The sequence below is a fragment of the Saccopteryx leptura genome, chromosome 10 (assembly GCF_036850995.1).
Source record: "Saccopteryx leptura isolate mSacLep1 chromosome 10, mSacLep1_pri_phased_curated, whole genome shotgun sequence".
Taxonomy (NCBI): domain Eukaryota; kingdom Metazoa; phylum Chordata; class Mammalia; order Chiroptera; family Emballonuridae; genus Saccopteryx; species Saccopteryx leptura.
The window spans coordinates 15,240,705-15,256,091 of NC_089512.1; the positions used below are offsets into that span (position 1 = coordinate 15,240,705).

The 15,387-nt window shown below is 38.6% G+C and overlaps 1 protein-coding gene across 4 annotated transcripts in view; it reads right to left on the reverse strand.

Annotated features, from left to right (window-relative positions):
* Positions 1-2,674: 2,674 nt before the first annotated feature.
* Positions 2,675-15,387, reverse strand: part of GOLGA4 (golgin A4) — a 95,221-nt gene continuing 82,508 nt past the window's right edge. For 3 of the 4 annotated variants that reach the window (XM_066350933.1, XM_066350931.1, XM_066350934.1), the window contains 4 exons: positions 15,051-15,154; positions 9,821-9,907; positions 5,712-5,773; positions 2,675-2,987 (listed from right to left, as the gene is read on the reverse strand). In XM_066350933.1, the coding sequence (XP_066207030.1) occupies positions 5,744-5,773; positions 9,821-9,907; positions 15,051-15,154 (221 nt within the window). In that variant the 3' untranslated portion in view covers positions 2,675-2,987; positions 5,712-5,743. The remainder of the gene's footprint in view (positions 2,988-5,711; positions 5,774-9,820; positions 9,908-15,050; positions 15,155-15,387) is intronic. The other variant, XM_066350932.1, reaches the window with a different exon arrangement.

Consider the following 15,387-nt stretch of genomic DNA (forward strand, 5'->3'; position numbering starts at 1 on the left):
TTTTCAAATTGCTATGAATTGTTTGCATCGCTCCAAAAATTAATGGTAAAACCTAACCCCCAAGGTGATGGTACTAAGAGGTGAGGTCTTTTCGGAAGTGATTAGGTCATGAGGGTGGAGCCCTCCTGAATAGGATAGTGTCCTTATAAAAAAAGGGGCCAAGAAAGCTCCTTTGCCCACCCCTTCCATATGTGAACGAAGTGACAGACGTCTTTGAACCAGGAAGCAGGCCCTCGCCAGACACTAAATCTGCTGACACTGGGATCTTGGGACTTCTCAATCCCCAGAACTATGAGAAATAAATGTTTGTTGTTTCTGAGACCCAGTTGCTGGTATTTTTGTTATAGCAGCCTGCATGGATAAGACACAAGTCAACAAGGTAGTTCTCTACCCAAATTCACAGGCATCTGACCTGAACAAAGTGACCATACAATTAATTCCCATTGCTAAAAGCTTGCTAAAGTAATATCTTTAAGTGAAAGTCTTGTTTCTTGATAATAAATTTACTATGTCAACCTTTTTCTATGCCCTGGTCACAAGGTCTTGGAGAGCCTTGGTTCATGACCCAGGGTCTGGGTCTAAGTGATGGAATCACAGTTCTCTCTGTGGCCTTGGACCAAACGTCAGCCACCACAAACCTCAGTGTCTTTGTTTTCAATTAAAAATCAGAGTGGAGGACCTGACCAGTGGTGGTGCAGTGGATGAAGTGTCCACCTAGAATGCTGGGGTCGCCGGTTCAAAGCCCCAGGCTTGCCTGGTCAAGGCACATATGGGAGGTGATGCTTCCTGCTCCTTCCCCCTTCTCTCTCTCTCTCTCTCTCTCCTCTCTCAAATTAATAAATAAAATCCTTTTAAAAAATCAGAGTGAAAGGCAAAGCATTCAGCAGGCTGTAACCTCTGACGCAAATGAGTCCTGTAAGTATTGTTGGAAAAATTCCGTCAATCAGGGACAGTTAGAGGGGATCATCAAGAAAAGGTCCCAGACAGACCTCAGACCCCAACACTGAGCACAATGTAAGGCTTTGCTCTGTTTGCTGGGACAAGTGACAATGAGAGAATGTCACCATTATTCTTAACCATGCCTGCACTGAAGAAAAATGAGCAACTCCTGTTCACTCCTCCCCCAACTCCATGTTAAAAATCCAGCTTGTGCTCTTTCTCAGGGGCTGGAAAACCACAGCCTGTGGGCCATGTCCACATCATCTGGCCCTTTATAAAAAAAATGTTTGCTGATCCTTTTGATTTGCTTGTCTCAAGAAATGGATCAGGGAGAAACTGCTGTAAGTTGTATATGGATTTTACAAGAGTCTACATCACCCGACCAGATGGTGGTGCAGTGGATAGAGTGTCAGACTGGGATGTGGAGGACCCAGGTTCGAGACCCCGAGGTCACCAGCTTGAGCACGGGCTCATCTGGTTTGAGCAAAGCTCACCAGCTTGGACCCAACGTCGCTGGCTTGAGCAAGGGGTTACTTGGTCTGCTGAAGGCCCACAGTCAAGGCACATATGAGAAAGCAATCAATGAACAACTAAGGTGTCGCAATGAAATACTGATGATTGATGCTTCTCATCTCTCTCCATTCCTGTCTGTCTGTCCCTATCTATCCCTCTCTCTGACTCTGTAAAAAAAAAAAAAAAAAAAAAAAAAAAAAAAAAAAAAAAGAGTCTACATCTACCCTAAGAAAAGATATAAAAAGAGTAGGTAGTTATGTCTTTTGTCAGAAATTCTTTAGTGGGACAAAATTTTGCTACTTAAGAGAAAGGTAAAGACCCTCTTCCCTGCTGGAATAGTAGCCCTCAAAGGAGTCAGCTGTGGGCTACAGGAAGACCCCCCTGGGCATCCACCCTGAGCCCCCGAGTCCCCGAGCTCCCCACTCTTTATCACAATAGAATACACCAGCAACACTAAGGTCCACACTCTCTGGAAACTGATTCCACCTTGAGGCAGATGTTAGATAACACCTCAATACTGAATATTTTATTTGCTAGAATATAAAGAGTGTGCAATACCCCCTGAACAGTTCCCAACTTTTGGTGCCCAGAAAGTTCTGTAAAACCTCACAGCATGGTCTACTCCACCAGAAAGAGAAGGTGTCTCCCAGTTGGCAGAAGCCTGGAGCACACTATGATGTATGTCTTGTTTCCATACTTCTAACTTAGTAATGCTCATTTTGAACATAAAAAAAAACCTTCCCAAATACTCATCTTGACAGATAGTTAATTCACTATATTTGCCCAGATAGAAAATAAATTCTTAACTATTTTGAAATAGATTTCAACATAGAAAAAAGTACAATCAGCAAATTTTATATAGTAAATAAACTTTATTTATCTGTTCTTCCGAGATGACATTGCCAACAGTCACAGATTTGCATACAATTGTTATGTATCGACTATTTACAATTTACAGTAGTAGTATTTCCTCTGAAAAATATAAGTACAAAAGCTAAGTAAACAATGAGGTACTGCTGTTTGGATTGATCATATGTCATAACTAGTCTTTAGTAAATATTCAACAAGTCAATCTGGATCAGATAGTCAATTAAAAGCTCTAATTTTTCAGAAAAAATTCCACTAAATTTCACCTCAAAATGTATTGCACAAGTCTTTTTTTAAAAAGTCACTCTAAAAATAAATAGAAAAGAGGCAAGCAGTTCTTTTAAAAGAGGGACAAAAAGAATGGGAGAAAGAAACATTATGAGCTCATAAATCAGGTGAAGTTATTCAAAAAATTTTAAACAACATAAAACTCTTCCCAACAAAGAAAAGACAAAGAAAAGAGAAAAACTATCACCATTTCTCCACCGATCCAACCTATTTTAAAGGCTGTCTGCACTGCGTCCGAGAGCCGGTGTCAGTGTCCTGGTCCTCTGGCTGCGCGGAGGGCCCTGGACAGCAGCTGGCTTCTCAGGGACAGCGACGGACAGCTCCCTGCCTCGACCGCCATCCCTCTGCCCGTTTCTTCACGATGAAGAGCGAAACCACGGCTGCAAAAGATAAAGGCAAACAGGATAAAGAAAAAAAACCCTTCAAAGCCAACTTTTTGGGAGATTAGTCGATTCAAGTTAAAATTAAATTATATTCTATGGCCTGGGGATTGAAGTAGAGACATTCTAAGTATTAAATCCTACAGAAATCTTCTAAAAAATAATCCATGTCCTTGGAATGATCTGACCTAGCGCTAGGAGGCCTGAAAACCAGTCTTTGTGAGTGACACTGAATCTGCAACCCCTCACCATGTAGGGAATGCTGCCGAGTCATAACTGGGAGAGCCGGGCACACAGCGCTGGCCGGGCGGACTCTCTCTAGGAGGCAGCAGTGCAGACTGACTCTCTCTAGGAGGCAGCAGTGCAGACTGACGCAAAGAGAAGGCGCCCCACCCTCTCCCTGCTGTGTGGATGTCCTCACACTCCGCGATTCTCCGGGCTGTGCGCATGGTGGGGGAGGACCAACAGCATTGTGGTGTGGAAAGCTATGCCTCATCTCAAGTTAACATGCTTAATTTTAAACACATAAAATCTTGTGAGAAATGGTGCTAAACCTTCCTAATAAGGTTTCTCTGATTACAATGCTAAGGTCAAGTATGAGGTTGAAAAACAAAAGCCATTAAAATAATCACCTTGAATAAGCTTAAGTAATAGAGACAAACTTTCATATATATGTAGTGGAAAGAGAAAGTTTTATAGTCTTCTCAATTTGTAAATGAACAATATAGTCCACTACTTATGATGCACCTCCAATAGTATATTACTTATAAAATTAGCTCAACAATTATGTTGGCCCTAAAAATCTAGATGAGATGAGAAAAAACCCGAGCTTGCGCTGTTGCGGGAGGAAGCTCACGCATGACTCAATAATGCTGAGCAATGTCCATGTCGTGGAACACAAAGAGAGTGGGGAGAAGTTTCCTAATTTAAAGGAGAGACTAGAAAAACATAACAATAAACTGCAATGTGCAATCTTTGAATGGATCTTGGAATTTGAAAAAATTATGAAAGTCATTCCTTGGAAAACAAAAAAATGTAAATATTTAATATACACTGGATAACAGTTTTATGTTAGTATTAAATATCTTTTTTTAAATTATTTATTTATTTATTCATTTTAGAGAGGAGAGGGAGGGAGAGAGAGAGAGAGAGAGAGAGAGAGAGGAGAGACGGAGAGGAGAGAGAGAGACAGGGGGGAGGAGCTGGAAGCATCAACTCCCATATGTGCCTTGACCAGGCAAGCCCAGGGTTTCGAAGCGGCGACCTCAGCATTTCCAGGTCGATGCTTTATCCACTGCACCACCACAGGTCAGGCACAGTATTAAATATCTTGAGAGAGATTATGAGTATGTAGAAAAAGCTCTTGTTCTTAAAGATATTTGCTAACATAGTCTGTTAGCAAGCAACTGTCAAATATCACAGATGGAAATACACTCGGAGAGAAAGAGCAAGAGAGAGCAAAAGTGAAAAAAATTTGGCAAAATGTTAATAACTGGTGGATACAGGTAAGGGTATATAAGTGTTTATTGTACCATTTTTCTAATTTTTAGTTTAAATTTCTCAAACTAAAAGTTGAGGAGACAGTCAATCAACTACTCAGTGAACAGAAATGCTACACAGCAATCACTTCCAGTGATTATGACATTTAAATGCAATAATATAACAAGCTTGGTGTGATATTTATATTATTAAAAAAGGGAAATTTAAGACTTACTGAGTTAGATATGGGATTTACATGATTGAAGATAATTATAGGTAATTACTAAAAAAAGTTAATTGATATATATTAAAATCAAAATAAGACTCAAATGTAGGCATAAAGGATTTTTAAAGCTAAAAAGTTTTTTTAAAATGCTACATGTATATGCATTTTAAACCTTGATAATGTTAGCTGAATAGTTGCCAAATTAACAATCACAGAAAATCTTTAATTATAATTCAGCTCTAATTAATTGTGATCCAGGTTATTTGTGATTTGTGAAAATGAACCCTAAATTTTAGGAGGTGCTAAATCAAGCTAACCACATGAATAATATGTGGAGGGCTTTGGAGGGGTGCATAAAAAGTAAACACAGTCAACTGCTTTGAAATATTTTAGGTGCCTCTGTTGTAATACTATGTTAATTAGAAATGGCCACCTTCAATTAAAGCAAGCTGCCTAAGGGTCTCCTCAGAACAAATGCCTTATTTTGTTAAACTGTATGATCCCAGAAGTAATAAAACTGCGTTTATTTTTAAATCAACTTTACTAGTTTTCATTTATCTCAGAGTATCCTCAACTCTGAAGTGTTTTACAATATTTTAAAATCTGGCTTCGTGAAATATATCACTTCACTTTTACCTAGAAAACGATTTTTCATTTCTCTCTCAAAATCTTTATTGACTTCAATGAACATTCTTAGGAAATAAAAAACTAAAAAGAATATAAAATACATAAATACTTTTTTGCATTCTTTAACAAAATTTCAAAGAGCAATTATGAAACTCAAATACTATTTAAAGAACTAAAATTTCCTAAAACTATATAATCTTACAGATTGTGATGATTATTAATCACTATATAGTATTACTCTATAGAACTGAATTAACAGAAAATACATATATTAACCCATAGCAAAAATCATATATTAAACAAAAAAGCAAAAGAATTCCAGCAAAATGGTTGGTATCATGCAATACATTTGATTTTTGCACAGAAGACACAAGACATTATTCTTCACTCACCACATGCTAACTAAGCACAGACTGATGGTTACTCAGAAGATACCACTGCGAGGTGAAGCGTACTACAAAGCCAGGAAGAGAAAAAGCTTAATGGGTTAGTTGTAAGACAATATAACACATAGACTATATGTGTGTATGAACTTCAAAGGATTAAACAGACTGTACTAAAATATTCCTTAAATCTTCCCAAATTAAGGAAGTATAGGCAAAGTATAAGGAATCTATAATACCTCCCTCCTATCCCAAGTAAACATAACATGATGTAGCGGAAATTTTACTTATAACTTAACTTAAAAATTTAAACCGCATAATTAAAGATGTACTTCACACTTTAAGTACATATTTATATGCTCAGGTAGAGTATGATTATTTTCTTTATAAAAAGATTTATTTCATAACTCCATTAAAATACACATTTAAATTTGATTTACATAATCTCAACTGCCCATCAAGAGGCTATGAGGAAATACTGATGAATATGACTACAGTGTATCTATATGTCACAGTGTCATTCCTAAAATATGCCAGTTTTATCACTGAATAATTAGTTCTCTTGTAATTTAACAGTACATCAGGAATGGATTGATGATCCACTCAAAATTTCCATTCAAAGAAACCCAATTTCAGATTCAGTTTTTAATTCAGCAACCTTCTTAAATAAAGTCGATGTCCTGTTTTAGGATGGTCGTAAGCCAAGATTATTAATTAGCTTCCTGGTTTGTTTTAAAACAGTATCAGCAAAAAAAAGGTGTTGTTTTATAAAATCTGAGTCTATTCTTGATAATGTGACCAATCTCAGAAATATAATTCTGTTTGTTATACTAAATATGAAGTTAGTAAAAAAGCAGCAAAATCAAAAGGCAAACTAGAAAATAATATCTGCAACACACACAACACAATAATAATAATAATAATATCATCATATTAGAAAACTTATAAAATATAAGTATATGGATGTTCCCGTGTCTATGCTCATAAATGCTGAATAACTGGAAACCACCTAAGTGCCTATGATAGGAAATGGTGAACTAAGCTGTAGCACAGCCATACAATTTGGTGAACTAAAGTGTAGGACGTCCATACAATCAGACAATCAGCCATCAGAAAGAATGAGGTAGATCTATTTGCAATGAGGTAGCATAATATAAAAATATAGTAAGTGAAAAAAGCTGCTACATACTCTCATTTTTATAAAAGAAAATCATTAAATGATAAAGGAATAATTATTAACATATTAATAAAGCTTAGAAAACCTGGGGATATTCACCACACAATTAACAAAGACGATCCTGGCATGGTGGAAACAGTTGGGAGGCTGAAGATAATAAAAACCTCCCTTCCTATGTTATGTTTCTGAATTGTTTGCAATGTATTTTGACAATGATCACTTATTACATAATTATTTTTTAAAAATCAAGAGTCAAAACTATTTCTAAGATAACAAATCCGCGGAGTGCTATCTGTCGCTATACACCACCACGCATTTGTTTCCTGAATCCACCTCGCATGCACCTACTGAGACCATACAGAGAGAGCTAAAACTCCCTGGAAAAGAAGCGATTTGAGCCTAACAATGTGCAAAAGTTTTTATGATTTCATTAATTCAGAGGAGATTTTTAAAATTCCACACAAAGGGAGAGCTGTGAGAAACATTAACTGAAGAACAAGACTGGTCCAGGGAAGCACTAAGCAAGAACTTGACCCAAAACGAAGGCTCAGCGCGAAAGCAAAGCCAAAACAGAGTCAACAGAAGGTCAGTTTCTAAAATGACTAAAGCGGATGGGGAAAGAAAATGAGCCAACCTTTTCATCAAGGGAAGAAAATTTTCTTTTAATGGAGTCATCAAGAACATAGCATCTACACTAACTATGTCACTAAGTTCGCCAGCACTCTAGGGAGAAAAATGTATTTGTAGAAATACTTTTTAAAAGAAATTTCCATATAACAAAAGAACCTCTCAATTTCAAGAGATGACTTAGCAGTTGCTTAAAATAAACTTTCTATAATACTGTATGTCAACTATACTTTACTAATGAATAAACAGACTTTCTTAATGAAGTTATCCGAAATAACAAATAACATTCTCCTTTAAAAAAATCTGATGGTGTACTTCTAGGGCAATTTTATTCAGCAAAAAAACAATTGGACAAGCCAAAGACACTTTGTATTCACTCAAATGTCCAGTCTACTCTGACCAACTAACTTACCTAATCCACCACAAAATGAAATAAGAGGCACAACAAGCTAAAAGCCGAGAAGAGGAAAACAGTTGTTCTAGGGAAGCGGCCCTCTGCTTCTCCACCGCTCTGAGAAGCAGAGGTCACTTCTCCTGTGTGCTCTGACTGGGAATCGAACCCGGGACATCCACACGCCAGGGCTCCAATATTTACTTTTAATTAAACTTAAAAAAAATCCACAACTTTTCTGTCTGCTTTAAAAAGTTGTACACGATCCACTATTCACATGTATCAATTCAATTACCAATAGTTTCCCTCCAGACAAAGCAAACTGCGACTGCATGTGCACACGGATGGGACGAGTAGAAATGTTTCTAACACTGCCAAGCAATGACCGAGGACAAGTCTTTTCTGCAGAGCCAGTCCTGATCAAATGGAGCCCAACAGCAACAGAAGAGTGTGCCACGCTCCAACAGTAAGATGATAAAGAGTCCATGGGAGAATGAACAAAGATAGTGAACTTTTTTATATACCATATAAAAATATTTTCTTAAACTGAGCCATAATGAGAGAATCATGTCAACAGCTCTACCAGTACTGGAGTTCTTTATTTTTAGAGACACAGTTGTTTTACTCAGTGAAGAGAAAAACTTCTACTAAGTGACTACATGGTTATAGAATTAGCTATTCACTAAAAACTTTACTAACATTCTCTGTTCATAAAGGACATACATTATAGTGACATACTTCTTTATCAAAAATATTTATAACCACAAATAACTACAGAGGTATAGCAATGCTTTTCAAGCCACTAGATACCAAAGAGGAATGAATGCTACACACACACACACACACACACACACACACACACACACACACACACACACACACATACACGTACGCGCATGCGCGCGCGCGGAAGCCAGGGGGTCCGAATGTGCCTGAGGCACTGGGGTGCCATCAGGACTGCCCCTGCACACTGGGTCAGAGGAAAGGAACTTCATGCAGAGCTGGGAAGTGCTAGGGCTACTTTGCCCGGGAGGGAAAACCTGCCACCTTCTAGCTATCACCAGAGTTTGGGCTTAGTTCTAAGACACATTCACAGTTTGTCTAGATAAGACAGGATGCTTTGGGAGGAAACTTACTGGCTTAGTCCTTCTTACTGAAGCAGGCAAACTCAACACTAAGGAGAACTTTTCGTGCTTCAGTGAGGAGAGAAGAGAGGAGCAACACTGAGACCATGAACTAGGTAAGGAGCTAGGGGAGGCCGTGGAGGTACTGCAGGCTAATTGTAAGGAAGGAAAAGGCAGCAGGAAGAAAGCCAGGGGCAACACAAGACTTCACACTTTCACTCTGCTTAGAACGGCTCTTCTGAAGTCCTGGTTCAGAGCAAGAAGTTAGGCACAGAGAATTCTGTGTAATTTATGAAGTGTGTGTTTCATTTTAATCACTGCTGACTTCACACAAAAGTTTATAATAGTTCAGTTATCTACATTTCCTTGTAGAGTATGTCAAGAGCTCAAAAATGTTTAAATTTTTCACTCAGAATTATTGTATAGTTGAATATCAATCAAGTAGAATAAAAAACTGTAATCTCTAAATCACCAGGATGTATGTACTGGATATACCAGAATCAATCTTTTCTAATCTTTCCATATATAGCCCGAATTCTAGAAATCCCACATAGTGCACATGGGTGTCCCCCTCACATATGCTGTTAAATAAGACTATTTTTTCCTTGAGGACACCCATTCATATCTGCCCGAAGCTCAACTTTATTTATGTGGATTCACTCTCATTTGTCAGGCTACAGTATAACAAAAACTTTAAATTTTACATTTCTTTTACCAACTGAAACTTTTGTAAATAACACAGAATGTAAATAGAAAAGATAAAGTCATCTTCTACCCGTAACATACTTTTAAAGCTTACCGTTGGCCGATCACCTTCTCTTTCCAAAATTTTCTGAGTCTGATCATCAGGGAACTTCAGTACAGTGGTTATGACTTTTGCCATTGTCTGCAAGAGAAACAAGAGGCGATCACCGACAGACGTCAGAGCTTCAGTCCTGACCCATTCTGACGTGCTGCTGGTGAGATTCTTTAGTGCGCTCGATGGAAGCCACAACCAAAGAAGTATGATGTGAAGGTATCAGTCAAGGAAGTAACAGCCAACGCTCTAATTTTAATTTAAAAGGACTCCTCACAATGTCTGATTGATATTATTTCAAGAAGATGTATTTACAATAGCATGAAGCTATATAAAGTTCTAATCCTCTTGGCCCCTTTGTCTTATTAAGATGAACCTTACTCATTTATTTTATAAGGCTTTTTATTTGTAGAAATCTCTAAAGTAAGTGATGTATTTGCAAAACATAGCCTCTAAATAATCAGAATTAGATACCCCCCATTCGGCTTTCTCTAAATCACATCATATATCTCATACACATGGGCTACTGCATGAACATGAACATGCTCAGTAGGCACTTTCAGACATGCAGCACATCAACCTCATAGAAATACAAATTACATCTTAAATAAACACAAGATGTTTTGTTTGGTAGAAAACATGATGACTCAAACATTACACATGGTGGCTTGCAAAACAAGATAAAAAATTGTGCAGATCTAAATAAATATACCGTAAGTCAGACTGTCACTCCTAAGCTCGTGGAAAATTCTCCTCAAGGGTTGAAATTCCCTATTTTGTATCAAGATGAGATGTTTTGAGGGAAACAGAGAGGAAAGAAGATACCACTTGTGAAATAAGTAGGACAACAAGTTTAGAGCTTACATACAAATTCAGGTGCTGGTGCTCTCCCAAGGGTTCCTACAGAGAGGGAGGACACCCAGAGAGCCGACTCGAACACTCCTTGTTCCCAGTCACAGACTGTGTGCATGGTGGGGGTGGGGACAGGGGACAGACCAGAGAAGGTCACTGAGGAAAAGATGACACAATAGAGCTGACCAAAACTTTGGAAACTCACACCATTAGGAAAAAAGGTATAATTATTTCCAGGAAGAAAAGAAACTAATGCTTTTAAAATTCCTATTATGTGCTAAGCCTAGGCAAGGCACTTTACATATTTCTGATACTAGATATAGGTCAACTAATAACAGAAACCCCAACCCGGCAGAATTTTCGTTTCAATCCCCTTCTTTCTTTTCCTTTTGTGCCTCTGCCATCTTCTGATCAAAATGGTACCATTGACAACTGCCCTTGTGGCCCCAAAGGCACCCCACGGAGCACCCCATGGAAACCCTCCCCTCCCCTGCACTGCTGGTCTGAGGTCTACACCGGAGCACATGTGGCCTGAGCTGATGGCAGGGATGCGAAGCACTGCCTGTCAGTGACTTCTTCTGAACCTTTGGGGCAATTCCAAATGTTTTCTGGTCTACTATCTATGAAGGCTGCTTTTAGGAAACAATAAAAATCAAAAATTCAGGAATTTATAATTATAAGAATTTCTTTAATTCCAATAAGCTTCTAAAGTTCAAAGAACCCAAAAGGTCCATTTATATTCACTATGAAACCACATATGCAAGGACACACAAGCATGTCTGTCAAAACAAAAAACAAGAACTGTAGCTAGTATCTGTGTAACATTTCTGGACAATGATAAATGGGAAAGCCGGCCCTTTCACCAATTTGCAGCTGACTGCCCAGTAAAGACTTAAAGCTCTTCAGGGGCATGCCAGAGAACACCTTACTGGGGAAGGCAGCTCCCTGCCACACCCCGGAAAGAACCAGACTGCCTACTCTCTACACCAGGGGTCCCCAAACTACTGCCCTGCGGCCCGCATGTGGCCCCCTGAGGCCATTTATCCGGCCCCCACCGCACTTCCGGAAGGGGCACCTCTTTCATTGGTGGTCGGTGAGAGGAGCATAGTTCCCATTGAAATACTGGTCAGTTTGTTGATTTAAATTTACTTGTTCTTTATTTTAAATATTGTATTTGTTCTCATTTTGTTTTTTTACTTTAAAATAAGATATGTGCAGTGTGCATAGGGATTTGTTCATAGTTTTTTTTATACTCTGGCCCTCCAACAGTCTGAGGGACAGTGAACTGGCCCCCTGTGTAAAAAGTTTGGGGACCCCTGCTCTACACACTACCCTCGGGCCCTGGAGTAAGGGGAAGGGCAACCAGCGCCTGGCCCAGAAGTGAACTCTGCTGCCAGGCTCACTTCAGGGAGAGGCTTCAGCAAAAGTGAGGGTGTAGAAACAATGGCTACTGTAAAGAAGAACAGGCTGAATTTTAGTACAAATAATAGCACACAGGATCAAATCCCAAGAAAAAGAGAGTGCAAGAACAGAAGAAAGAAGGGACCTTACTTAACTTCATACTATAAGAATGTGTGTCCTACATGTGGCCTTAAAAAATCGTCTGCCTCATAAAATTAAATACACTGTGTGCAGAGGCAGATGAAGAAACACAGGTGGGGTGACACACAGACCCTGCGAGACAAGAAACAACTGCAGACGAAGATCGAATTGCAGAGGCCACAATAGATCTCTGGCTCATTCTAAAGCCATAATCTGGTCTCCATTTCAAATTCTTTATTAATGTGTAAAAATTGGACAAGTCAGCAAAACATACGTCTAAAAACAGCTCTGACTTTGTCAACCCCGACTCAGAACCCTCCAGGCGACAGCAGCTCCGGGTGAAACTGAACACACCCAGGCCCCGCCCACTGCAGGCGCCCCCACCTCACAGGCCCAGGGTTTCAGCTGGACCAGACTACATGTCTTCCGAAACCCACACCAAATTTCCGGCCTTGACCTTCTGTCTGGGCTTCCCCTCCTATCTGAGCTCATCTATCAGAATCTAAGCCCCTATTTTAAGTCCAACAGACACACATGCTTCTCCATGATGTCTTCCTTGACCTTCCCACAAGTAAACATGAAGACTCCCTGCTTATCTTGACAGCATCACATGATGCTCACCTGAGAACAGCGCCCCTTCCCTTCTATAGACAGATCCTGACTTACAATGTTACGACTTAAATGATTCTTCAACTTTAGGACGGTGTGAAAGCAATATGCTTAATAAATAACATGAAATATTCAACACTTGATTATGTAACAGGCTTGTGATGATTTTGCCCAACTACAGGCTAATGTAAATGCTCTGAGCACGTTTAAGGTAGCTAGACACAGCTATGATGTTAAGTAGGTTAGGTAGTATCTTAACTGCATTTTTGAAGATATTTTCAGCTTGCGATGGGTTAACAGGAAGTAACCCCACCGAAAGTCAAGGAGCATCCCTATATGGTAAACTCCTTAAAGTTAGGATGGTGTCAGATTTCATCTCCCTGTTGACCCTGGTGATAAACAAAAGGCCACGGGTAATAAGTGCTCAATAAATATACTGTAAATTAAATGGAAAATCTGCTACCAATTTTCAATATTTACCTGTAAAATGTGACTTCAGAATGACAGACTACTCATCATTTTTAATGACTAGAAAAACACACTGCAGGGTGAAGATGAAGACCAGAGAGAGCCCTCCTCAACAGGGACCCCAGCCAGGTGCTAGACGGGGCTCCTATGCCTCGAGGACATCCCTTTCAGCTGTCTCCCAAGTCGCATCCTAAAACTCACTGCAAAGCCCTGAAAACACTAGCTTAGACCCGGCTGGACTGGCACTGCCCAGAACCCATCATTTGTTCCTGCTGGGTCTCTCTTCAGAGGACTTGACTCTAGAGACCTCATCCCACACACTCGCCCCCTCCGGAAGAAACAGGTCGAGGTCGTCAGCCTCTTCATTTCGCAGACCAAGAACAGGTTAAGAATTTAGTTTGCAACAACACAGGAATCATAGTTTTAGATTCACAAATGAAACAAAGTAGCTAAAGTTTTGAGAGGCTATTTTTTTTTAAAGATAGGCCCTTTCACCTTTCCTGCAATAACAAGGTAACAAACTACTGTATTATCCACTTCACCTCAAACACAGGCTGCTACCCAATAAAGACATAATAAGCGAAAGTTATATTTCATTAGCTTTGTTTTAAACAGATAAGGAAAAAATTCGTTTGTTATCCTTTGAATTAAAAAAATGTCCTTCGGAAACAAAGACACTGAATCACTGTGATTTAATAGGTTCCTCTTGTGATACATGTTCAGGATCACACTAATTATTACTTTAATTTGAAACTACTTGAAACAATGAAATAAGATTTCTACAGATTTCAAGGACTCAAACGACTTCTAGCCTGATAACTCCTAGTGTTTGGTTGAATCTATAATCCATAAATTCATAATGTTCTTTTAAGATATTTTCTTATGCTCTTACTATTCAGATTTTAAATATATTTCATATCAACCCCTGAACTGGCTTAGCAACCTATGACTCAGTAAACCCCACAGACCCATAAATTAAAACATGGATTGCTTCTAAAAATGGAAAACTCATTAGCCCATTTTCAGCCAAGGTATACAGACAATGTACAAGTTCACGTAGGTAAAAACTTAAAGCAGTATCAGAAACAGTCATTGCTTTAAGTGGAAAGTTTTGTTTGAGGAAAGATTCATGATTTTCCCTAAATGCATTCAATTCAATTCAAGATATATTTACCAAAAGTCCAACCTAAGGCTCTTTTAAAAGCACTGTAAGGGATATAAATAAGAATAAGACAAGACTCTAGACTCAAGGACCTTCCAATATATTTAACATTCTAAAAAACAAATTAGCCAAGTCTTATCATTCTTCTGATGTGGTCATTCCTTGAGTGAGGGAATGATTTTCTTACAGTGACTAATATAAAATATTTCTAAATATCCCTAAGCTGTCATTCTTAATTATGACCATTTCCAATATGTCCACACTATCCTGAAGCCTCCAGGACGATGAGATCTATCATCCTAACTTTAGGATCTAAAGGCAAAAATAAAAATAGCCACATGGTTCACAAAGTATTAAGTTAATGACATTTTAAATTTTAGTATTTAGCATCAGGACTTTTAAAATTAATATTTTATCAATGCAAGCAATATAAGCAAAATCTCACTGACTTCTGTCAATTAAAAGCAAGGACACAGGTACCTACTATGAGCACATATGGTCTGTTAATAGTAGACATATGGAATCAACATGAATATTAAAAAGGGGACATATTTCCTTTAAAGTTAAGCTAAATGCCATATCACCAGACTTGATTTATACCTTAGTCTCACGACCCATCATATACTCAAAAAGCACTTTTCGCAAATACTCAAACTCGGTAGGTTCTCCAAAGAGTGAGACATCAGTATGGTGCAAATTGCCACCTGTCAAATAAAAAACACATGGAGTTGTAAAGATAAAACTAGATACACTATTTATTGCTTAGAAAATAGACAAACTAAAAACCAACTGAACAAAGATACGCATCATTCTTGTATTAATTATACTAAATTGCATGGTTCTGTATTGTATATCCACAAAGCATTCTGACGGGCATTCTTCCCTTGTAAGAGAAAACAAGAATTATTATAGCAATCTTATTTCTCACATTTTTTCC